This window comes from Eleutherodactylus coqui, chromosome 3, assembly GCF_035609145.1.
Source record: "Eleutherodactylus coqui strain aEleCoq1 chromosome 3, aEleCoq1.hap1, whole genome shotgun sequence".
NCBI classification, from domain to species: Eukaryota; Metazoa; Chordata; class Amphibia; order Anura; family Eleutherodactylidae; genus Eleutherodactylus; species Eleutherodactylus coqui.
Genome location: NC_089839.1, coordinates 289,635,937 through 289,660,168, shown reverse-complemented (window position 1 = coordinate 289,660,168; position 24,232 = coordinate 289,635,937). Strand labels below are relative to the sequence as shown.

Here is a 24,232-nt window from a genome sequence, read left to right as displayed (position 1 = left end):
CTGAGCTGTCATTGTCCCTCGTACCACTACTAAGAGTGACTGACTGTAGTATGCAATGGCCCCCCAGACCATCACACCAGCAGGGGGACAGTGTGCTGCTCCACAACCAAGTCAGGATTGAGGTGTTCACCCCGAGGTCTCCAGACACGAACGCGTCACCAGCGCCCAAACTGAACCTGGATTAGTCACTGAAAACCCGGTTCCACTCTGTAGCAGACCAGTTTAGTTGTTCACGATACCCCTGCAAACGGAGGCGACGGTGGGTGTCAAAGGCAGTACACATAATGGGTGCTGTGAGACCAAATGTCTTGCAGTCAAGCACCTGGAAATGGATCTGACAGACACATGGGTGTAACAATGGCGCCCCCTGTCTCTGGATGGTGAACAACAAAACAGTTGGAGCTGCTCGTGTTTGTTGGATGATAATATGTTCTTCTCTACTGGTGGTCTGTTGGGGGTCCTGAGCCCGGTCACCTTGTGTGCCCTCACACATCCACTGGTCCCAACACCTCCTAACAGAACGGCCCAGGTGGCGGCAAATTGTCGATGCGACAATCCAGCTTTTCCCATCCCAATAATGCGCCTCTCTCAGACTCTGGTAACGGGGTGAAATGTCTTCTCTGCATCGTAGAGGCGTCTAGTGGCCAACAAGCTCTAAGCGGAAGAAGAGATCACTACACACAAGGAGCCTCCGAGAGCCTTTTATAGGTCAAGGGGGGAACCACTTATAGGGTCTCAGGGGACAAGACCGTTCATCTAATCACCACAACTCTAATCCTTTGCATATCTGCCATGTAGAGGTCCTTCTACACAGGCTGACAATCGTTCTCATTCCCATGATCCAGCGAGAATCCTAATGATCATCATTCAGTGTAAATGTATGCCCCGAATGAACGGCGGACGAGAATTTTTTCACTTCTTATTCGTTGTTCTGTTTCAGAAAACTGAATGACAGATCAGTCCGTGTAAAGAGGCAGTAGTTCATTTATGAATGATTCTCCTTTCTATGAATGGAGGCGGGCAGGCGGGCCGGAACGACTCCCATTCCCGCTCTGTTCAGTAGGGGCGCTGACTGCGTGCCGGATTTTACAGCAAAACAACAAGTCTTTGTTTCGTTTTTTGTTTTTTTCTTTTGACAAAGTTTTTATTGTATAATGTTCATAATCTATAGACAAGCTGTCTAAAGGCCCTTTTACACGCAACGATTATCACTCAAAATTCGTCCAAATGGGCAAAAATGAGCGATAATTGTTACATGTAAACACGCGCGTCGCGCACTTTTCGTTTGAATGATGCATTCTGGTTCACTTAAAATCCATCATTCAGCATCTGAAAGACTGAACAAATACATTCCATTTGAATGTATTTTGCTTATCTTTTAATAGACCGCATGGTGTTCTCCCTGCAGCGTGTTTACACTAGGAGAACATTGGAATGTGCTGGCAGCTGTTTGCACAACTGGCTCTGCAAACACTTTATGCAAATAAAACGCTAAATCTTTCAAGATTTTAGTCTTTTGAAAGATCTTTGCATGTGAAAGGGCTTTAAGCCACACTAATTGTGGGTATAAACTGAATTGGTTCTAAAGCCACCAGTATTGCTACCTTTAATAGATACCAATAAAGTTATCTAAAACTAATGGAGAATACAATACAAAATTGAAAGGTCATTTTTTTAAAGAGGAACTTGTTTAACTAGTTCGAAGAATTCTAGGGATGTTTCTGCTCCACTTTGCAGAAGCAGCATAGGAAATGAGGTCAGAATACATCCTACTCCTAAATTACAGGCTTATCCTAAAAAGAATGACTATCAATGCATCAAGACTAGTAAGGTCTTTCAATTTTAGTGCATTGCCTGCCGCTAGGTTGAGATGACCAGTAACAAACAAGATGAACCATTACCTTTCATACATGTCGAAAGTGAAGAGAAAGCAGGAGCCAAAAGCAATGGGAACAACTTGCTTCCAGTAGACAGATATGCGGTTCCTTTCAGACTGGTCCTAAGGATGACACAGTGAGAGGTAAGACGTAGTGTCTCCTACACCCAACCAAGAACGAGAATAGTCAAATAACCAAGCATACCATCATATGTTCCCCGCAGAAGATGATCCAGAAGGACAACAGCATCACGTAGAAAATGACTTGGCGGATATCACTGAAGAGCAACATCCAAGTCCAGTTAAATCCAATGGAGAACCATTCAACAGGGATATTAATGAAGGTCATGGAGATGCCCAGCGCAAAGATAACCCTTTGGAAACAAATACAAGTTAGCGATTTTACACAAGGATAGGATGTTGCCTCAGACTTTCTGGAAATGGTCTTTTGTCACCCAGTCACAGAAATTACATCCACTGAACAATCACTGCATCAGAAACACCTCAATAACACGTTGGTCCATCTTTTTGGGCAATCATGGCTTTCAGAGGTCAGAGGAGATTCCACAAAGCGGTGAACATCCTTCATACTCGGCCCATAACCGCTGCAGCAGCTCCATCAAATTTTGCACATTTTACAGATAAGTGGGAGCAGATCTTACAGCCCTTTCCAGCAAATCCCAAACATGCTCAATGGGGTTACAGTCCGTTGAGTCTAGGGGCCAAGTAGGTGTTCATAATTCATTGCTGTGATCCTCTAACCACTCCCTAATGATTGGAGCTCAATGACATGGAGTGTTGTCTTATTGAAAGTTCATGCTGTGGTCGTGGAAGATTTCCTGGAGATATCGGTACAGATGGTGAGCTGATAGGTCCTGTAGCGCCTTGCCAGGAAACCCCTCCCCAGACTATGACACAGTCACTACCGGCCTGTTGAACCCCCAATGGTGCACCAATGGGATATGACTTCATGACATTTATGCAGATGCAGATCCAGCCATCCATATGGTGCAGCAGGTTATAGGACTCGTCACGCCAAATGACTGTCTGCATTTTATCCAAGGTCCACTGACGTCTTTCTTGGGCTCATGTGAGAAGTTGTTTGCAGTTACATGGAGTCATCAGGGGCACACTTATTGGTCTTTGGCTATTGAACCCCAGTCGATGCAAGGTATGCTGCATGGTGATTTTGGAAATTTATCTAACTTCCCTGCTGTTATACTGCTGGGTCGGTTAGTCAAATGTGTGACGTGCCCCCCCCCCCCCCAACAATCGCCTCTCGGATCAACCATATGTGGTATGTCACTATGTGATCTTCTGTCAGATGTCTGTCCATGGCTTAACCAGTCTTTGTACTCAATACTGTGATTTGGGAACATCCAACAGGTGCCACTGTTTTAGAAATACTGGCACCACACCTCCAGGCACCAAGAAAATGTCTAAGTCCAAGAAGTCACCATGTTTGCCCACAACTGTCAGGACGTTATCCAAGGGCAGATTGTAACATGGCCATCACAATGTACATTGTTACTGATCACAGGATGTCACGCACAAGCTGTTCCTAATGCAGTGATCTTCACTATGTATGCAGCACTGTAAGTATTTCAATATCACATATGCTACTCCCATAATCGCACCCCTGTGCACTCAGTCCCTACCTGGATTAGCCCACAAAAGGCACTCCAGAAATGAACAACAATGTCCACATGTATGGTGGAAGTCAGCAGCAATGCAAATGGTCTTACTTTTCCAGCAAAAGTGGGGAGCGGGTCATCATGGTGATCCTCCTCCAGTACCAGATCATGATAATCAATATGCTCGGGGTCAGGAATGTCTTTATGGCAAACCACACTATGGTGAATCCTCCATTCTGGAAGATGGCCTGGGAAAGGCAAAAGTCACATATAAAATGTAATACTTCAAATTGTTTAGGATTTCTTTTCACAGATGGAGATGGGGCAGCAGGCATTTTGTCTGTTGGAGCAATAATGATAAAAGAGAGGACTTTAATAAATTGCAAGGGGCCGATACGTGTAAATCTGAGTGTAACCAGAAAGTATACAGCTTCTATACATTCAAAAAAAATCCCCCTCCTCCTCTATATATTTGCTTGTTGCAAAATATGGCTTCAAATAGAGGGAATCCAATGAAAGAGATCATATGTTATCATAGTTTGATTGGGGTGGTTTTGACCTGGAGCCCCCCATAATCATGTGAATTGTCTTTGGTAGGAAAATGCCTTCAAGGGGGACCAGTTACCTCTCCAAACATGTCTGTTTAGTAAGTACCTGTATCCCTTCAGTAACCATTCTGGTAACATAGTACAAGATACTGTGGATCTCCTACATGCAATTCCATGGGGAAAAATATGCAGCGTATACATACTCTAAGGGCTTCGTCACGTGGGCGTATGGTGCATTAGAAAATGCACCAATTTCACTACATCTATATTGCATCCATGTCATCCTTTTTCCACACATGCAAATGAAAACACACCACACACACACTACAAGAAACAAGGTTCAAGCGTTGTCAGGTTTGTGACAACCCACAGAAAACAGTGCAATTGCACACACACACCACACATAGCTCTGCTACACACGCGTCACACACACCACACATAGCTCTGCTACACGCACGTCATTAACACACAGCTTTGCTACATGTGCATGTCATACACAAAGCTCTGCTACATGCGCGTGTCACATATACAACTGTTACAGGCGCGAGTCACACACACAGATCTGCTACTTGTGCACGTCACACACATGGAACTCTGATGCACACAGCTCTGCTACATGTGCACATCAAACACAGCTCTACTACATGTGCGCGTCACATACACAGCTGTTACGCACATGTGTCACACACACAGCACTGCTACATGTGCACATCACACACAGCTCTTCTACATGTGCGCATCACACACAGCTGTTACGCACATGTGTCACACACACAGCTCTACTACGCGCATGTGTCACACACAGTTCTGCCAAACACTCGTGTCACAAACACACACAGCTCTGCCAAGTGTGCGTGTCATACACACACAGCTCTGCTATGCACGCGTGTCAAATACAGCTCAGCTACACTCATGTCACACACAGCTCTGCTACATGAGCGTGTCTCAGATACAGCTCTGCTACATGCTCATCATTCACACAGCTCTGCTACATGCGCATGTTAGACACAAACAGATCTGCTACATGTACATCACATACAGCTCTGCTGCAAACATTTTTCATCCCATATAACAGGGATCACAAGAGGCACAGCAGAGTCCTGCACACACTGATCACCCCCTGGTCATGTGACCCCAGACTCCTCCCACACAGCTGACTTATCACATGATATCATCACTTGGCTGTTGTCCGGCTCTGCAGGTTTTTAATAAAGTGAAGGACCTATGATGAAGTTACCGACATGTGATCAGGGGCGGAGGTCAGAGCCCAGGTGACTAGTCACATGATGGTGACATCATCACAGGTCCTGTAAGGACACGGCTACTGTCAGCCTCTGCATATTTTATGTTTTAGAACCATTGATGAAGTCACCATCATGTAATCAGGGGCGTTGCATGTAACTCACGGACAAGTGGTTGTTAGTACTTTGACATTATATATTTATATTGTAGAGGTGCACTACAGAGAATGGCCTGTAGGGGGCAACAGACAGGCATCCTAGTGCCTGAGACAAGGGAAAACACCCACAGCTGTGGTCAGGAAGTGGGATATAGGTGTGTATTCCTGCTACAGTCAGTGGTAAAGTGCGCTGAAAGCCAGAGAGAGGTCCAGAGAGGGACCTGGGCTGTGAGAGCCAGAGACAGGTCTAGAGAGAGACCTGGACTGAGAGCAAGAGGTCTAGAGAGAGACCTGGACACTGAAGAAACTGTTCGTGTGGGTGAGAAACACAGTTGGACTGTTTATTGAACTATATGAAACCCTGCATAAAAGATATTTAAGTTTATTTGATGAAATGCTGTGCTGAAGCAAGATGATATTGCTGTGGAGGTGAAAATAAATAGGAATTTGGAGTATAACCCATTGGTGTCTACTTGTGATGGGAGCGAATGATCCCCGGGATGCTATATGGATGCTAATACATGTTACTTGTGTGCTTAATTTCCCCGCACAGCAGTCTGTAATGAATAATCTTGGTCAGTGAATTTGAAACAAAATATGACAAGCTGTTCTTTCCCCTCTTTTTTTTTTTTTACCATGCACATCGGTCTGCATAAAAAAAACGTACGTCTGAATACACTAATGTGATCCCTGTGTGGTCCATATTCAGTCAATATAAATATACCGACTGAATACAAGTAGACTTTACATCCGTGTAAATGGCCCCTTGGGTACATAAGCCTTCACAAGGAGTGATCGTCGTTCAATGAATGGAGGCGGAGCGCGCCAGAGATCTCTTCCAGCCACCCGCCTCCATTTACGGAGAATAGGCAACCGCTCATAGATGAACTGTCTGTTTACATTGAGTGAGAACTCTTACCAGTCGCTTCGTTTCAGTGACTACTAAATTTCTCACTCAGTACCCAGTCGGGTCCCATGATTACACCGGACAACTACTTAAGCGATTTATCAGCTGTCCCATGTAAAGCCACCCTAATGCCACCTACACAGCGGAGCGCGATATCGGGCTGTAAAACATGGGAGGATCAGCAAGTGTTTCCCATTGTTTTTTCCAAGGAATGCGCAAAGATAGAGCATGCTGTAATTTTTCCCCACACGGCGATGCAGAAAAAGATCACTCATGTGTATGACTCCATTCAAAAGAATAGGGTTCATATTCATGCAAGCTTTGTGCGTCTCGTGTGATTTCCTCAGCCGTGTGGAAGTGGCCTAAAGCTCTCCTCAGGTTTCTATCAGCTCGTTCCACCTAAGGGTTTTGCCAGTAACACAAAATAAGGCACAGCATGCTGCACCTTTTCCCCAGTAAACAACTGAAACCCATTATAGTCAGGGGGTTCCATCACTTTGACAGATCCGGTGGATGTTGTGTTTTCGTTCTTCTGTTCCATAAGGGAATAGAAGAATGGAAATCCGAACAGAGTCTTAGATTTGGGTTAGAGATGAGCGAACGTACTCGTTTCGAGTAATTACTCGATCGAGCACCGCGATTTTCGAGTATTTCCGTACTCGGGTGAAAAGATTCGGGGGGCGCCGGGGGGAAGCGTGGCGGCGCGGGGGTAGCAGCGGGGAACAGGGGGGAGCCCTCTCTCTCTCCCTCTCCCCCCCACTCCCCGCTGCAACCCCCCACTCACCCACGGCGAAAAAGGGGCATGGCCGAGTAGGTTTGCTCATCTCTAATTTGGTTACATTCATATCTAGACATCTTCAGCCTCTGCACAATAGAACGGTGTCATCTATGGTAAGTTATCAGAACAGCGCCCCCTATGGGCAGGTATACGTAGGCAGTCATAACAGCGAGGAGTTCTTGGCACTGAATAATGTACAGTAGAGGAGATCACTCAGTTATAAAAGGAGCTTTCTGCTCAGCAAAATGAATCACGCGGGAAGGAAGAGCATCCAAGTTGCTCGTTTTTCACTCTAATTATCCTATAAAAGCTCATCAGAATCCATTTGGAACCTTGGAGGATTTCTCACCACTAAACGCAGGTCGTTTATCTCTCCAATGTCCAGATTTATTTTCTTCCTCTCGTTAATGGGAAGTCTGATGTTTACCAGGTAATATTTATGCGCCACGCTACCCAGCTCCATGAGGGGGAGGACGTCGCACTCGTAGTAACGGCCTTGATTGTCATCGGTCTAGAATAGAAGAATACAAGTTATAGAAGGGGAATACAGAAATATAAAAAGTTAAAAATTAAATATTTCATTTTTGGTAGATGCAAAGTTTCTCCCACTGTGGAATCAATTCAACATGACTGCATCCCAGATCAGTGATATTTCGGATTCTGATCACATGGTCTCCCTCAGCACTGAGAATATGACATTTTACTGATTATGTAAGGTTTCCTCCACTGTAACTTTATCTGCAATGTGCGAGAAGAGGCCTGCACTCTCTGAGCGGTTTCTAAGAAGTGGCTGACAAGCCATGTCATGGTGGTGATGAGTACAGCACGCTCTTTTGTAATCTTGTGCACCACTGAAAGTATACAACGGGGTCTGGATTACTAATGGAATTAGGTGATTGTGACGCCAGTGCCTGAATTAAAAGCGCATGGTATCGAAATAAGACAAACACACGTATGCAAGTGAACGTCAGGTACGTGGCTGTCTGAAATAATATTAAACCCAAGCAAATTACATAACACATCTCTAATTACAGCAGGAAAGAGGAGAAGAAAGTCTAGCTGCGGCCATTCCTTCCCCCTGCTTCTCGCCCTCCATCTCTCTCTACTCAGACTGACCTCCTCACAGACACCCTTCAAACTCTCCCTTGACTTCTGCCATCCAAGACTGTTAAAAATTTTTAACTGCGCAACACGAAATCAGCTTGGAAACCCCCTCCTTTTTTCCTCACTCCAGGGGCTTGTCACAGCTCATCAGCTACATGATATACGATGGTGCCTAAACAACCTTAAAGGGGTTGTCCCGCGAAAGCAAGTGGGGTTAAACACTTCTGTATGGCCATATTAATGCACTTTGTAATATACATCGTGCATTAAATATTGGCCATACAGAAGTTATTTACTTACCTACAGGGGGTCCCCCACCTGTGCTGGCGTCCCCGTTTCCATGGCGCCGACCAAACTTCTCCTCTGGTCGCAGGAACAGTCGCGCTTGCGCACAGACGATTCCTCTTCTGGATGGTCCGGGCTCACGAGCTGCGTCCTGGCTCCTCCCTCTTTTCTGCGACATAACGTAGCTCCGTCACGTGGTGCCGATCAGCCAATGAGGAGGCTGGAATCGGCAGTGGAGCGCAGACTGCAGAAGAACATCCATGGTGCACCATGGGAGAAGATCCGCAGTGCACCGTGGGAGAAGACTAGCGGCGCCATCTTGGAAAGAAGAATCTTCAAAGTTGCAGAACGGGGATCCAGGTAAGAGAATTTAAAAAAAAACAAAAAAAACACATGGATGCGGCATTACTGTGGACTAACTGGGGGTCTGTGTAAAAAAATAATAATTTATGTTTTGCCGCGGGACAACCCCTTTAAGTCTTTAGTTTTTATCCTGACTCTTATTAAATGACATCCAGCATAACTACCCTTTGCCAAATGAACTGTTAGTTAGAACAGTTGCTCTTAACTTGTAGGTAGAGTACTTCTGTTGTGTCAGTCCAGGTCACTACATATTCTGTGGTCTCTTTCAGACAACAGTACTGCTCACAGCAGCTCACACCTCCTGGTCTCTCCCCATGATGTAGTTACCAAGTCTCTTAAATTCTGCATAGCCACTAGTGACTGTTTAGAATCTGTGAAGGGGGTGGGCATACCCCTAAGCACTAACCCCTATGCCTAGGGGCTGCCTGGGCTAGTGACATCATAGAGGCTGTATAAACTCCTTGTGGTTAGCCCCTTAATCTAGCAGTACAACAGCAGGGAAATTAAACAAATTTGCACACTGACTATGCAGTGTATATTGCGTTGACTGGGATTCAATAGCTGAAGTCAGACAAGGGTACCCCTGATGACCATACGTCATCGTCAACAACACAGCGCATGGGCCTAGGAAAGAAGTCAATGGGCTTTGGCAGAAGGTTGTCAGAAGTGACTAGTCCAGTTTTCTGCGAAATCATACGGATTGCCGCCTCCACATCTGGCATAAATAGCCATAAGGGCATATTTCATGGGTGCACCGCTAGGGTTCAATAGGTTGGTAGTGGCAGTGTCATGTTCTGGAGAGCATTTTCCTGGCATGGCCTAGGAGTGTTGGTCATCATACAGTAATCCTTGAATGGTGAACGCTACAGGGACCTGCCATAAGACCATCTGCACACATATCATCAGGAAGCCTCTCCGACCAATGTGTGATCTTTCAACAAGACAACATTCCATGTTATCGAGCTTGGGTCACTGGGGAGTGATTGGAGGAATTCGACAGTGAATTCTCCACACTGCCTTGGCCCCCAGACTCATTGGTCTTTTATCCCATTAATCATGTTTGGAATATGCTGGAAAGAGCCGCGAGGTCTGCTCCCACTTATCTGCTAAATTAGCAGCAACTGACAGAGTTGCTGCAGCAGGTGTGGGGCGAGTTGAGTATGAAGGATGTTCACCACCTTGTAGAAACTGTATCCTGACATCGGAAAGCCGTTATTGCCCAAAAAGGTGGACCATAAGAACAATAACGGGTGTGTGTACACATACTATGCAGCCCTACAAGTCTCCATGGCAACAGACTACAAACAAGTCTGATCCTGTAGTCATGTTGCTCCCCTCATCTCACCCTCTCTTGTTCACAACCTACTGACAGCGGACAGATACCGTATATACCGGCGTATAAGACGACTTTTGAACCCCGAAAAATCTGCTCTGCAGTCGGGGGTCGTCTTATGCGCCGGTAATACAAAAAAAAAAAAGTGTAAAAAAAAAAAATTTATTACTCACCTCCCACGGCGTTCTGTCGCGCTCCGGCAGGATGTCGCTCGCCCCGGCAGGCTGTCGCTCGCTCCTCGTCCCCGACGCAGCATAGCTTTCTGAATGCGGGGCTTGAAATCCCCGCTTCCAGAAAGCTAATACACACGCCGGCAGCCATGACAGCATTGAATGGCTGTGATTGGCTAAAGCACACGTGGCTTCAGCCAATCACACTATTCAATGACATCATTGAATGGCTGTGATTGGCTGAAGGCGCACGTGTTAGCAATCACACCCATTCAATGATGTCATTGAATAGTGTGATTGGCTGAAGCCACGTGTGCTTTAGCCAATCACAGCCATTCAATGATGTCATGGCTGCCGGCGTGTGTATTAGCTTTCTGGAAGCGGGGATTTCAAGCCCCGCATTCAGAAAGCTATGCTGCGCCGGGGACGAGGAGCGAGCGACAGCCTGCCGGAGCGAGCGACAGCCTGCCGGAGCGCGACAGAACGCCGTGGGAGGTGAGTAATGAATTTATTTTTTTTTCTCCACTGTATACCGGCGTATAAGGTGACAGTTGGGGGGTCGTCTTATACGCCCCGTCGCCTTATACGCCGGTATATACGGTAAATAACCCTTTTCCTGAAATTTAGAATAAAGTTCAATAAAACTGTAAAGAACCCCAGAAATGTCACCTTAGGAACCGGGAACGTGCACTGAAGTTTTCTCTGCTCTACAGACCGTGCCAGCTCAGTCCACGGGTCACTTAAGTCGTCACGGTACGCCATGGCCACATCGAGGGTCACCAATGCATTATCCTCTGAAAGGCAAAGTCAGGGAATTAGTTAAGGCGCACCAGGAGTCTGACAGATTTTTTTTTTAAACCCGTCATGATCTATTAGTATACTCCGGTTTCTTTTCTACCATTTTTCCCCCCATCATGTGTTTTGTTAGTCCCAAGGGAGCCGCGTTCCTTGCGCTCACTTTTTTTTTTATTTGCTGACATTCAGGGGGCAGCACCAGTCGCCAACAGTATTCATACAGGACTTCCTCTCCCTAAGTGCCCACGATGCCGTGCATTCCCTCATACCAAGCTTTGCCCAAGCAGCATCCAGTAAGCTGGAGTAAGGGTTTGTTCACATCAGTGTTGGGCTTTCTGTTTAACAAGTTTTTTTTTTCTTTTTAAACACAGATCACAGAAGAAAAAAAACAAAAAGTGGTGCAGTCCGCACTACTTTATCCATAAAAAACACAAAGCAGATGTAAGAGAACCCAACTGAGCATAACCGAAGCTCAGAGAATCCCTTTGTAATCAGTGGGAAGTAAAACGGAACGAAGAACACATATGCTGATGTGAATGAGCCCTAAGGCATCATCTGTGCACCCCTCCATCCCCCAAGCGATGGCGCTCCCACATATGGCTGACTGTACCTTACTAATATAATCACTCGTTCCTATTCTCAGTGAATGGAGGTGGGTGGCTGGAAAAGATCTCTGGCGCGCTCTGCCTCCATTAATTGAACGACAATCGCTCCTTGTGAAAGCTTATGTACATGACAGCCACCTGTGTGAATCCACCCTAGGGGCTTCAGATTGCTTCTGTTCTGTTAAGTTTTGAGTTGGGTTTTTTTTTTGGGGGGGGGGGGGAGGGGGCACAGGAAAATAGCGCAGTCCACAAAATCATTTTCCATCCAAAAAAAAACTAAAAATGAAAACCTGATGGAATGGAAGCAAACTGAAGCTTGTCTGCTTTCCATTTTATTTTCGTTTCTCTCCTCCAAAAATGGAGCAGATACACGAAAACCCCGAAACGAGCCCCAACGCAGGTATGAAAGCAGCCTGACACACAGAAGCATTTTGGAAAGTCACTGAATATTTTAAAACTGTGAGAAAAAAGCTGCACGAGGTTTTAGTTAGATCTTGTCTGCAGAGATAGCAACAAATCCGAGGTAGCGGCTCATAAATCCCGGCGGTGTTCTTGTTGGCACTAATCTAGTATAAGGCTACATTCACACAGATAAGCACGATATCAGGCCGAAAAACTGTGTCTGACATTTTGCCTGCCAACGTGCGGTTTTCACGCTGATGCGAGGTGTTTTTTGTTCAAACAGGCTCCTCAGGCTCGTGTTTCACGCACATCGCAGGTGTTTCCCATTGATTTCAGTAGGAAACATTGCATTGCACTTGCACGCACATCACACGTGTTCACTGCAATTTATTGTGCACCCTCTTTTGTCTGTGACATCATTTGGGCCTATTTTGTGCATGTGAAAAACTGAAACTACACGGATCCCACATAGATGTAAAAATATATATATTGCACATACCTAGCAAAGATGTATGTAACATGCACAAATCCTAATATTTTATAAGTTAGGCACTGCAAGCTTAGACAAGACAGTCTTAAAATGCCCCGGATTTATCATAGTAGCTTTGCTGAATGATACATCTGTTCAATTTTAAGACAGTCTAGTGGAAGCTTACACCATCTATCAGATGGCTTAGTGTAAGCCAAATTTGCACCAAAATTTTGGCACAATTTCGACTACACCCCATTCTTGAACTAGTTGGAAAACTATCTAAAAGTCTTTTTAAAAAATAGCAAATGTGGCGCAAAACATGTTGGACAGTTTTCTATCATAATTTGTCCCAAAAAACTGTCAGATTCTGACTACTAAATAAGCCTCGATGTGTTTGTCTTTTTTGAGGACTTAAATTGCATACACCCAAGTGAATGAGCCCTAACACTTATTCCCCAACGACAGGATGAGGGATAGATGTCTGATGGGTGGGAGTCCAACAACTAAGACCTCCATCAATCACAAGAACAGGGGATCTGGGTGGTTAGTATATGCACATTCATTTCCATGGGGCTGCTGGAGATAGCCAAGTGCTTGTACTGGACTACATTCATGGACACTCCAAGCCCCCGCTTTATTGTGATTGATGGGGTTCCCAGCTGTCGGACCTCAACCGATCAGACACTTCTCCCCAAACCACAGAACAAGGTATAGCTGTTAAAGCTGGCACAACCCCTTTCATAAGCCCATTAGAGGTCATTGTCCTGCTTTTCCAGACCCCTCAGTGTCAAATGTATCCGGTTTATTTGCCATTCAGGTAGAAGCAAAGTGACAACCATTCAGGCCAAACTTACAGATCTTACAAAACGTAGCACCCTGCATTGTCATACAAACCCAACTCGAGACAGGGAAGCCTGCACAGACGCTGGGAACCCAAGTGATCTGGGTATACACGTTCTATGTCCTCAACCAAAAAGGTGGGCAAAAGAGGAATCACTTCTACTCTGTTACCCAAGAACCCACACACATCTGAAGCCTGACTGAAGGCTCGTTTAGGGTACCGTCACATAGGAGGAACATGGAAAATACTTGAACCAGTGGCAGCTCTTACCAATGTAATTATTTAGCTTGAAGGCAATGTCCAGGTGTAGGAAGAGGAGCATGAACTGGAACCAAGGACTCATCTCTTGGCCTCGGAACGGTATGTGCACAGAGAATACAATGTCATCGGCTTCGATAAGTTTGCTGGTCGCTTCCTCAATGTTTTGGATACTGTGACAGCGATCCCTTCCCCATGGAAGCAACCACTTGTGGGCGTCTTGATGGTCTTTTCGTATATCGACACACTTCACAGCTAGAAATTCGGCAAAGGTTGTTGGCTTTGGTGCTGGAAAGAAAAACAAGACATTAGAATCAATAGATGTGAAAATAGCATGCCAAAGCGAGAGGCCCTTATGGCCTGGGACAGTGGCATCATGCCGTAGAGGTGGGCTACAACACATCAGTATTTGACAGAGTAGTGCTTCAGTGCTGGGAGTTTTGGCTGCTTTCCTCAGGATAGGTCATCAATAGTTGATTGACAGGGGTCCACCATTCGGGATCCCCATTGATCAGCTGATTTTGGGACCAATGTCATTGCGTAAAGAGCTGGAAGCACACATCCTGTCAATACTGCAGTGGGCTGAGTTCATATTGCATTGAATTCAATGGAATCTGCACTTACAATACTAACCCGGAGCGCTGCACTATGCACAGAGATGTCTGCTTCTGGCTGAATCCACAATGACAGGTCCTGCAGACATATGATCAGCATGTTAGAGATGAGCGAGTATACTTGCTAAAGGCAATTGCTCGAGCGAGTATAGCCTTTAGAGAGTATCTCCCCGCTCGAGACAGAAGATTCGGGTGCCAGCGCGGGGGAGCGGTGAGTAGCGGCTGTCAGCAGGAGGGAGCGGGGGGGGGGGGAGAGAGGGAGAGAGAGATCTCCCCTCTGTTCCGCCCCGCTCTTCCCCGCAGCTCTGTGCCCGCTGCCGGCACCCGAACCAGCGGGGGAGATACTCGCTAAAGGCAATGCTCGCTCGAGCAATTGCCTTTAGCGAGAATACTCACTCATCTATAGCGTGGATCCCAAGCAGTGGATTTCGGCTGATTAATTATGACCTACCCTGAGTAACGTCCTGGATAACCCACTGGCTCCATAGAATCCCCAATAAAGGCACGGCTGCATTTCTGTGATTCAGGTGTTACATGACCGACATAAAACAATCACTTTACAGGCTCCTGCAGAGGCAGTAAAAGTGCTAAAAGGTATCTGCAGTCTGATGGATGACAGCGTCTCCTGGGAGCCGAAGAACTCGAAGAGGAATATCTGAGCTCTGACGTTCATAGCCCTGTTTCATATGTGTGTGCTTGGCTGGAACACAAGTGTTCATGCGATTTGTCAGGGGTATATAATACCGTAGCTGTATTACCTGGGCCAAGCCGTCCACCACCTATTACAAAGCTGGCACCATCCTGCAGTGGTTAATGGTTAACACCGGCAAAATTGCTGCAGACGTCCAGTTCATGTATAAGGTGTGTGCTTCAGGTACCCTCTGCTCGATGCCACTAGGTCAGACCACGCATGTAGAAACATACCGGCTCCATGAAAACTTGGGACGACTTTTTGTGCTCGACCGTGGATTTAAACGGACTAACAAATGTTTATGCCATTGTAATAATCCTTCTTTATTTTGCAGGTGAGTGATGGCCGAGACAACATCTGGTCTAAGGAAGAAAGGCTAAACGTCCAGGATACAACAGGGATAAACAGACTGTGTACTCCAGAGGACTCGCCGACGGCTCTCTGCAGCTCTTTTGACACTACAACTCCAGCATGCCATAAAAAGCTGTGGTGCACTGGTATACTGGAACTTGGAGTTGCACTTCATAAAGCCATATTTGCTTCGTCCTCTCACAGTAGTTAGCCATTTTCAGACAAGCGTATTTTTAGTCTTATCTGGTCCGTGTTTGCTGACCAGAATATGGGTCTAATGTAAATCTGTGTTTTTACATGTATGCATTTATCATGGCTGTGTTTTAAAAAATAGGCCCATTTTATTCTATTGAAAGTGATTAACCCTTTGGTGCCTGTGAGAGAAGCCATAAAGTCCTCTAATACACCATTTTGCCTGCGTCTCATAATAAGTTTTATTTCTTGTATTTTCCTGTATTCCCTTGCTGAGGGGCGTAGTGGTGGATGGTCGCCCCTAGGTACCGGTACTATGCATAAAGGGACTGGAGGAAGGTCATGTCTTGCTCTCAGACATAAGAAACCAGCAGCGTAATGTGGTCTCCAGCAAGCAGTTGCTGGAGATCTGCTCTTTAAAAATATCCGGGCCTGGGTTTTTTGGAATGGATGGCAGGTTGGTAGTGGGGCTGTCCATTCCACTTCTTCCACTCCAGGGTGTGGGCGAGCTCAATCAGCACAGGTGCTGAGGCTGAGCCAGTGCTAGTGTGCACATAAATAGAAGGTGCACGGACACAGGGGAGACTAAGATGGCTGCTGGGCCCTGGCAGCCTGTGTGACCGGCTGGACATAGAAGCCCTGCTGTGCGCCGCACCTGTGAAGTGCGACCTGATTAGGCCGGGACGGCCTGATCGCTGGATTATGGACTATTATTTGTTTGCCTGAAACTAAGGCTGGACTTTTTATGTTGCTGTTATAAAAATAAACGCAGGACACGCCTGCTTTGGACTGCATCCGCTGGTGTTCCGTCTATGAATATCACTAAACCCGCACGCTACCAAGCTAATCTCCCACAATATGTAACGCTTTTTCTCATATATATATATATATATATATATATATATATATATTATATATATATATATATATATATATATATATATATATTCCTTAAATTGAATGTACTTTATATTATATTAAATTGAAATACATATATAAAGTTTATATCCTTCAAGTAGCCCTTAAATGACCAGTGATTGCTAAACAATGCCAATTCCAAGTCTGAATTCTTTATTATATATAGATCCCCAAAGGTAGTTAATTTAAGAATAACCAACTCACATGCAGGCAGGGCATGACCATGGAGAAAGTCCTGACTATAGATTGATGTCACTACCTATGCTGAGTTTTAATAACCAATGATAACAAATGAATTGAAATAAGCTATACATATTTATTAGTAAGATGTGTTGATAATGTTAGAGCAGTAAATGTGTATCCATTTTGTCTCTTGTATCCATCTTATATGCTTCAGTCTATTATTTCATATTGTTTTTTTAAAATTCGTTTTATTTATTAAATAATAATAAACAGTTTATGAGATACATATCAAAGAGGATTTACATGGTATATAGTGATGTAAATAAAATCAGGGTCTTGCATCGGGTTAACATCGTTTTGTTGCTGTATCCCCCAGACTGTCTGATCATATATATATAACAATAAACTTTTTTAACTTATAAGAACAGTAAAAAACAACTTCTGCTCTTTCTTGTTTTGGGGTCTTGGGAGTTGAGAGTTTTGGGTCTTCCAGGCGTATGTTGATGGAAAGGGGGGGGGGGGGAGGGTTATTGGGTGAGTGGGAAGGGGGAGGGTTAACGTAGGGTAAGTTTAATTTTAGTCAGTGGTTAGGGTGGAGTGTGAGTTTAGCCAGGCTCCCCATATTTTTGGGAATTTGTTCGGGCATCCTCTTTTTTGGTATATGATTTTTTCGTATGAAGTTACCGTATTTACGGATTGGACCCAGTGTGAGATCGAGGGGGGGCTCCATTGCCATCCATTTCATAGCTATTTCTTTGCGGGCTAGGAATAGCGTCTTTTCGAGGAAAATGCGGGTGTGGTATGGCCATGTCTCCTCCTCCAGTAAGCCGAACAACGCCACCTTGGGGTCTAGTTCAATGGATAATGGGGGTCGTAGAAGTGAGTTCATGAGGTTTGTCACTTTTAGCCAAAATTCCTTGACGAAGTAGCACTCCCAGATCAGGTGCCAAAAATCGGCCCCGGTTGGCGGCATCTCTGGCACGAGTCCGGGGTGGCGCCACGCATTTTATGTAGTCATTTGGGAGTGAGGTAGGCTTGGTGTATGATGTATAGTTGGATTAGCTTATTGTTTACGGCAGGTGACACAGACAGGTGGGATTCAGAGACGTCTTGCCATTCCTCAGGTGTGAGGGAGGTGATGTTGCGCTTCCATTTATCAAATGCTGGGGGAGGGTTGGGGTTTATTTTGGCTGAGAGGAGGTGTGTATATAAGGCTGATATTAGGCCTTTGGGTCCCTGGGATTTGAGGATGCCTATTGTGGGGAACTTGGTTATGCGGGTTGTGGAGGGGGGGGGGGGGGGGAATTGGGAATTTAGTGCATGTCTCAGTTGAAAGAATCTAAATAGCTGGAGGTGCGGGGCCTGTAACCTGTCGCGTAGTTGTGTGAATGTGGGGAGCGTTCCATCTATGTATACGTCTTTTAGCGTTTGTACTCCTTGGGCGATCCAGTACTGTGGGTCTGGGACAGACTGTAATGCAATAAGGCCGGGGTTATTCCTAAGGGGGAGTTCTGGTACAACACCTTGGTATCGTTGCAGTGTCTTTGCTTCCCTCCATACATTGAGAGCCAGCTTATGAAGTGGAGTTAATTCAGAGGTTTTGGTGTGTTCCGGGAATTCTAAGAAGTTCAGGAGATTATGACCCGTTACTTGCTTTGCAAGTTATTTGTCTGCTATAGGCAGTTCCTTTCCTAGAACCCATGATCTAATATTTCGCAATTGTCCTGCTATGTAATAGAGCCGGAGGTCCGGGAGGGCCATTCCGGCTTGTTCTTTGGGTCTTTGTAGGGTTGATAGGCTCAGCTTGGAGCGCGAGGAGTTCCAAATAAATGTTGTGATTAGGGAGTTTAAAGTCTTAAAGAATTGCTTGGGAACACTTACTGGCATATGTTGTAGTATGTATAAGCATTTGGGTTGGATGACCATTTTTATGAGGTTTATACGTCCAGCTACAGATAGTGGTAGTTTAGCCCATCGTTTTAGTTTGTGTTTTGTGTTTTCTATAAGTGGGTTTATATTGTCTATTATTGCATTATTATGGTCATATGACATGAGCATTCCCAGATATTTAAATGTTGAGACTGGTTTTAGACCATATTTTGCTACATAGGGGTCGTTTTTTGGGTTAGCTTCTGTGTAGAGGATTGTTGATTTGGACCAATTGACATGTAGTCCGGAGAAGTGGGAGAATCTGTCTATGTGTGTCATGGCTTGGACGAAGGAGTTTGATGGGTTTGATAGGAATAGGATTGTATTGTCTGCGTATAGTCCTAGTTTGCTTTCCAGGTCTGACCATTTAATGCCGGTCACGCTGGGGGCGTTTCTTAATCGGATCGCCAGTGCCTCAATGGCTATGGCGAACAGGGCCGGGGATAGAGGACACCCTTGTCGGGTGCCTCTTGTTAGTTGGAATTCCGCCGATGGGACTCCATTGACAGTAACGTTTGCGCTCGGGGACTTATATATGGTTTTGACCCACTGTTGAAAGTTGGGTGCGAATCCGAAGCGGATCAGGCAGGCTTCCAGAAAAGCCCATTCCACCGAGTCAAATGCTTTTGCCATGTCAAGTGAGACTAGGGCCCAGGGCATATTATATTGTTTGCCTAGTTGGATGGCCGTTTGGACTCTACGGATATTTATGGTTGTGGATTTTCCTGGCATAAAGCCCGTCTGGTCAGGGTGTATGATGGAGAGGATCACTTGATTCAGCCTGGTGGCCAGAATTTTAGTTAGAATCTTGTAATCTGTGTTTACAAGTGATATAGGCCGGTAGGAGCCGCAGTCTGTGGGTTCTTTCCCAGGCTTCAGGATCACTACTATGGAGGCTTTGTAAAATGAAGTTGGGAGTGTTTTGTCTATTTGCGCTTGGTGTAGTACTTCAAGGAGTTGTGGGCCTAGTTGTTCCAAGTATTTACGGTATGTCTCTATTGGGAGTCCGTCGGGTCCTGGTGATTTATTAAGGGCCATGTCTTGGATTATTAGTTGGATCTCTTCCAGAGTGAAGGGGGCCTCTAGGAGATCGACCTGCTCCTCGGTGAGGGTTGGGAAATTTAGGTCATTTAGATACTCTAAAATGTCTGCCACTGTGTTATTAGAGGAAGAAGTGTACAGGTTAGCGTAGAATTCTTTAAAGCAATTAGTGATGGATGGGGCGTCAGTGTACTCTATTCCGTGCTGGTTTTTGATCTTGAGGATCGTATTTGTTTGGTTTTCGCGTTTGATGAGGCTAGCGAGTAAGTGGCTGGATTGGTTCCCTAATTCAAAGTAGTGTTGTTTGGAGAAGAATAGTTGGCGTTTGGCTTTGGCGTGTATTTGTTGCTTATACAGTCGAGATAGGCTAAGCCAGGCTATTTTGTTGGTTTCGGTGGGGGTTGATATATTTTTTTCTCGGCTTCTAAGGTCTGATTTTCTATCTCTTTGTCAGCTTGGGATGTTGTTTTTTTAATGTGTGAAATGGCGGATTTTAGAAAACCCCTGATGTAGGCCTTCAGGGTGTCCCATTTCAAGGCGGGGTGGGTATTGTCTTTGTGGGCATCTAAAAATAAGGAGATGTGGAAGGGCATCTGGTCGTCTGATCCAATGAGTTTAAGCCAGAATGGGTGTAGTTTCCAAGTGGGCCTTATTGTGATTTGGGGGAATTTTAAGGTTAGTAATATGGGGCTGTGATCTGAGATGCCGCTCGGGCAGTGTGTTATATTTGAGAGGTGTACCGCTAGTTCTATGTGGTTCAAAAAGTATTTTATTAGCTGTGACTGACAATACAATAGGGTATCAATGCAGGGTTTGTCATTCAACAATCAAAACCTAACCACAAACTCTACTCCCTGATAATTCCGCCATCACCTATTGTCCCAGCCATTTTTATTTATTTATGAAAAATTGAAATCTAATATAACACAACGAACTGAGTCACAGTCCTCTGATGTAAATTGCTATAAATCCCTAGTCTGGGGGACTGGAAGGGTGTAGGTGTCTCCCGGGCCCTATAGCTAACCCGGGCGAACCCTGGGGGGGGGGGGGGGGGGAGGGGAGGGGAAGGGAGCAATGTAGGGATTTGGGGAAGTGGGTTAGGGAGTTGGGAGAGGGGGAGAGAAGAAAAAGAGAGAGTAGCGAAAAGAGAAGAGAGGGAGAAGAGAGAATTTGATGGAGATGCCCGTCCGGTCTATGACCACCTATATATAGATTTGTCAAAAATGCAAGATTCATTGTTTATGCTTGAGGGTGTTCTGAAGTGTTAGAGAGCAGCAACGCCACCACCCAACCACGTGTCTAGTCTGGGTGAGGCCCGAAACTGCAGCCACACTGCCCAGGTGTTGTAAAATTTAGAGTACCTCAGTTCGTCTTTGGCACAGAGTTCCTCCATTTGCTTTAGATTATCCATAGCTTCCAGCCACATCAATCGTGATGGGGGGGTTGTCGATTTCCACCTCCTGGGAATGATCTGTCTCATAGCCAGTAGGAAAAAGCGCAGTAAGGAGCCCTTTGCTCGTGACACTGACCCTGGGAGCATGGATAAGAGTGCCACCTCAGGGGTGAGGTTAAGCGGCTCTTTGCAAACAACTGTGTATAGAGCTTCCACCTCGCGCCACAGTGGTTGGATTTGTGCGCATGACCACCATAGGTGAACAAAGGTCCCCCGTACGCTGAGACACCTCCAACAGAGATCCGGATACTGGGGGTATATTCTGGCCAATCCTGCCGGGGTTCTGTACCATCGGGTCAGAATCTTATAATTAAGTTCCTGAAGTCTGCTGGAGACGCTTAATTTATGGGTCATTACATAAGCCTTTTCCCAGGACTCCGCCTGAAAATCTATTCCTAGTTCTTTCTCCCAGGCCAGTTTTAGGGTCCTATTTCCCCCTGATGTGTCTTTCTCTAGAAGGGAGCTATATAGTGAGGAGATAGTCTGTGGGGTCACTGGTTTAGACATACATATCTTTTCAAAAGCAGTGATTGGTCTCCTCAGTTGTTGCTGGCAGCCCATAGACTTAACATAGTGGCATAGCTGTAGGTATTGGAACCATGCTCCGGCTGGGGGTCCTCTTCCCTCCAATATCTCCCGCAGGCTCTTTTGCCCTGTGTCCGTCAGAATGTCCTTTATCCTGGGGATTGGGTCTGTCATCCCGGCTGTCAGGGGTGTGCCCTTTAGGAAAGCCGGTAGTTCCGGGTTACCTACTAGTGGGGTGAGTGGACCCGGGGATGTAATCAGCCCAGACTTGATAGCTGGGCCAATCCAGGCACTGAGTAGGTTTTCAATGAAAGGCGAGAATCCCAGGTCTCTGTGTCTGTCCTTCCCCGGGATCCAAATGCACCCTCGCCCCCCGAAAAGCGCTGAGTCTTGCTCCGCCTCCACCCATCTTTTCTGGTCCCTACCGTGGAACAAGTCTAACACACATCTGGTCAAGGATGCCCTGTGATAAAGTGAGAAATTGGGGACTCCCATTCCTCCACTTGCTTTCGGGCCTGAAAGGGCCTTCCATCTACGCCTAGGCCTGTGGTTACCCCAGATAAATCTCATAACTAATCTCCGTATCCGGGCCAAAAATGCGCCTGTTAATTTTATAGGGACTGTCTGAAAGACATACAAAAATTTGGGGAGGCAATTCATTTTGATTGTATTTATTCTTCCGAACCAGGACAGCGGCAGAGACCTCCACCTATCCAAGTCCCTTTCAAGGGCTGTAAGCAGCGGGGTGTAGTTTTTTTCAAGAAGCTTATCGGGTTCCGCTGTTATGACTGTCCCTAGGTATCTGATCCCTTCCTCTCTCCATGTGAAGGGAAATACTAGTTGTAAAGATTCTTTCTCTCCTCTGGGCAAGGTTACATTTAATATTTCGGATTTATTAAGGTTTACTTTGAAGTTAGAGACTCCACTAAATACCTCAAACTCCTTTAAGATACAGGGGAGGGCTATTCTGGGGTTGGTGACGTAAATCAGCAGGTCGTCTGCATACAGAGCAACCTTATGCTCTGTCTGGCCCACCCTGACCCCCTGTATACTACAATTGGCTCTCAGGGCGCTTGCTAATGTCTCCATCACCAGTATGTAAAGGAAGGGGGACAGGGGACAACCTTGCCTAGTGCCATTGTTAATACTTATAGGCTGAGAAAGCTGTCCGTTGACCCGTACCTTAGCTGTAGGGCCATGGTAGAGGGCTAGTACCTTACTCAAAAAGCGCGGGCCTATGCCCACCATCCGCAGGGCCGCCTCTAGAAACCTCCAGTCCACCCTATCAAAAGCCTTCTCGGCGTCCACGGACAGCAGGCACAGTGGGTCTCCCGAGCGATACGCCCCTGATACAATGGCCAATGTTCTAATTGTGTTGTCCCCCGCCTCCCTTCCGGGGACGAATCCCACCTGGTCCCTGTCTATCAGCGAGGGGACAAGAGGTCTAAGACGAGCCGCTAACATCCCAGAATAGATTTTGGTGTCTATATTTAGCAATGATATAGGCCTGTAGCTACCACAGGCAGAGGGGTCCTTTCCTGGTTTAGGGATGACTGTTATAATGGCCTGCAGGGCCTGTGGTGGGAAAAAGCATTCATGCGATATGGCATTGAAGGCGTCTAACATTATGGGGGCTAACGCTTCCCCGCAGATCTTAAAGAAACGTGGGGTAAAGCCATCGGGTCCAGGACTCTTTCCCACTTTGAGGGCCCGAATCCCATCGCTAAGTTCCTCAAGTGAGAAGTCCTCTTCTAGTGAGCGGCCATCGGTTTCAGGGATGATTTTGGGGCAGTTTTGTAGTAGATAGGTATCCTGATCCTTTGCTATTTCTTCTGGGCTTTCTGTGCGGTCTTTCTGTAGGTTGTATAGTTTATGATAGAAAGAATGAAAACTATCTAGGATTTCCGTATTTGTATGTACCTGTACCCCTTTTTGTGACTGGATAGAAAATACGTAAGTCTGTGGGGCTCTTGGATTAAGAGCCCTAGCTAGCCCTCTGCTACACTTGTTCCCGTATTCATAAAAACTGCCCTTTGCCTTATCTCTCTGACATAGCGAGGTTTGATCCAGCAAGAGCAGGATTTGGCTGCGGACGTCTGATATCTCTGCCGCCCCCTGGTCCGAAGGTGCCGCTTTGTTGGATGACTCCAGGAGACCCAGTCTAGCGAGCAGACCCTCAAGTGTAGTACTTCTTTGTTTTTTGAGGCGTGCCCCATGGGATATAAAAATACCCCGCAGCACGCATTTAAGAGCCTCCCACTTAACTGGGGCTGGAGTATCGTCCAGTTGATGATTGGCTTTAAACTGCTCTATCGCTACCTGGATCTCCTGTAGGCAGACCGCGTCGTTCAGTAAATTATCATTGAGCCTCCAGTTGTTGTTTGTGTTGCCCCTCCGACCCCCCTCCAGGGACCCCCAGACCGGAGCATGGTCCGACCACAAAAACGCCCCTATTGAGCATCCTGGGCCCCTATCTAAAAGTCTATGCGAGAGGAATAGGTAGTCTATGCGGTGGTAGCTATTATGTGCCGAGGAGTGGTAACTATAGTCCCTGACCTTGGGATG

General features: G+C 46.0%; 1 protein-coding gene and 1 pseudogene across 1 annotated transcript in view; one reads left to right on the top strand and one right to left on the bottom strand.

Annotated features, from left to right (window-relative positions):
* The window catches only part of LOC136620318 (methylcrotonoyl-CoA carboxylase beta chain, mitochondrial-like), a 171,018-nt pseudogene that overhangs the window by 27,314 nt on the left and 119,472 nt on the right, over positions 1 to 24,232 (top strand).
* The window catches only part of LOC136621856 (protein wntless homolog B-like), a 59,032-nt gene that overhangs the window by 12,415 nt on the left and 22,385 nt on the right, over positions 1 to 24,232 (bottom strand). Inside the window, exons 2-7 of the mRNA XM_066597646.1 lie at positions 13,783 to 14,058; positions 11,067 to 11,191; positions 7,492 to 7,653; positions 3,622 to 3,758; positions 2,082 to 2,250; positions 1,902 to 1,999 (exon numbers count right to left, since the gene is read on the bottom strand). Coding sequence (XP_066453743.1) covers positions 1,902 to 1,999; positions 2,082 to 2,250; positions 3,622 to 3,758; positions 7,492 to 7,653; positions 11,067 to 11,191; positions 13,783 to 14,058 — 967 coding nt within the window. The remainder of the gene's footprint in view (positions 1 to 1,901; positions 2,000 to 2,081; positions 2,251 to 3,621; positions 3,759 to 7,491; positions 7,654 to 11,066; positions 11,192 to 13,782; positions 14,059 to 24,232) is intronic.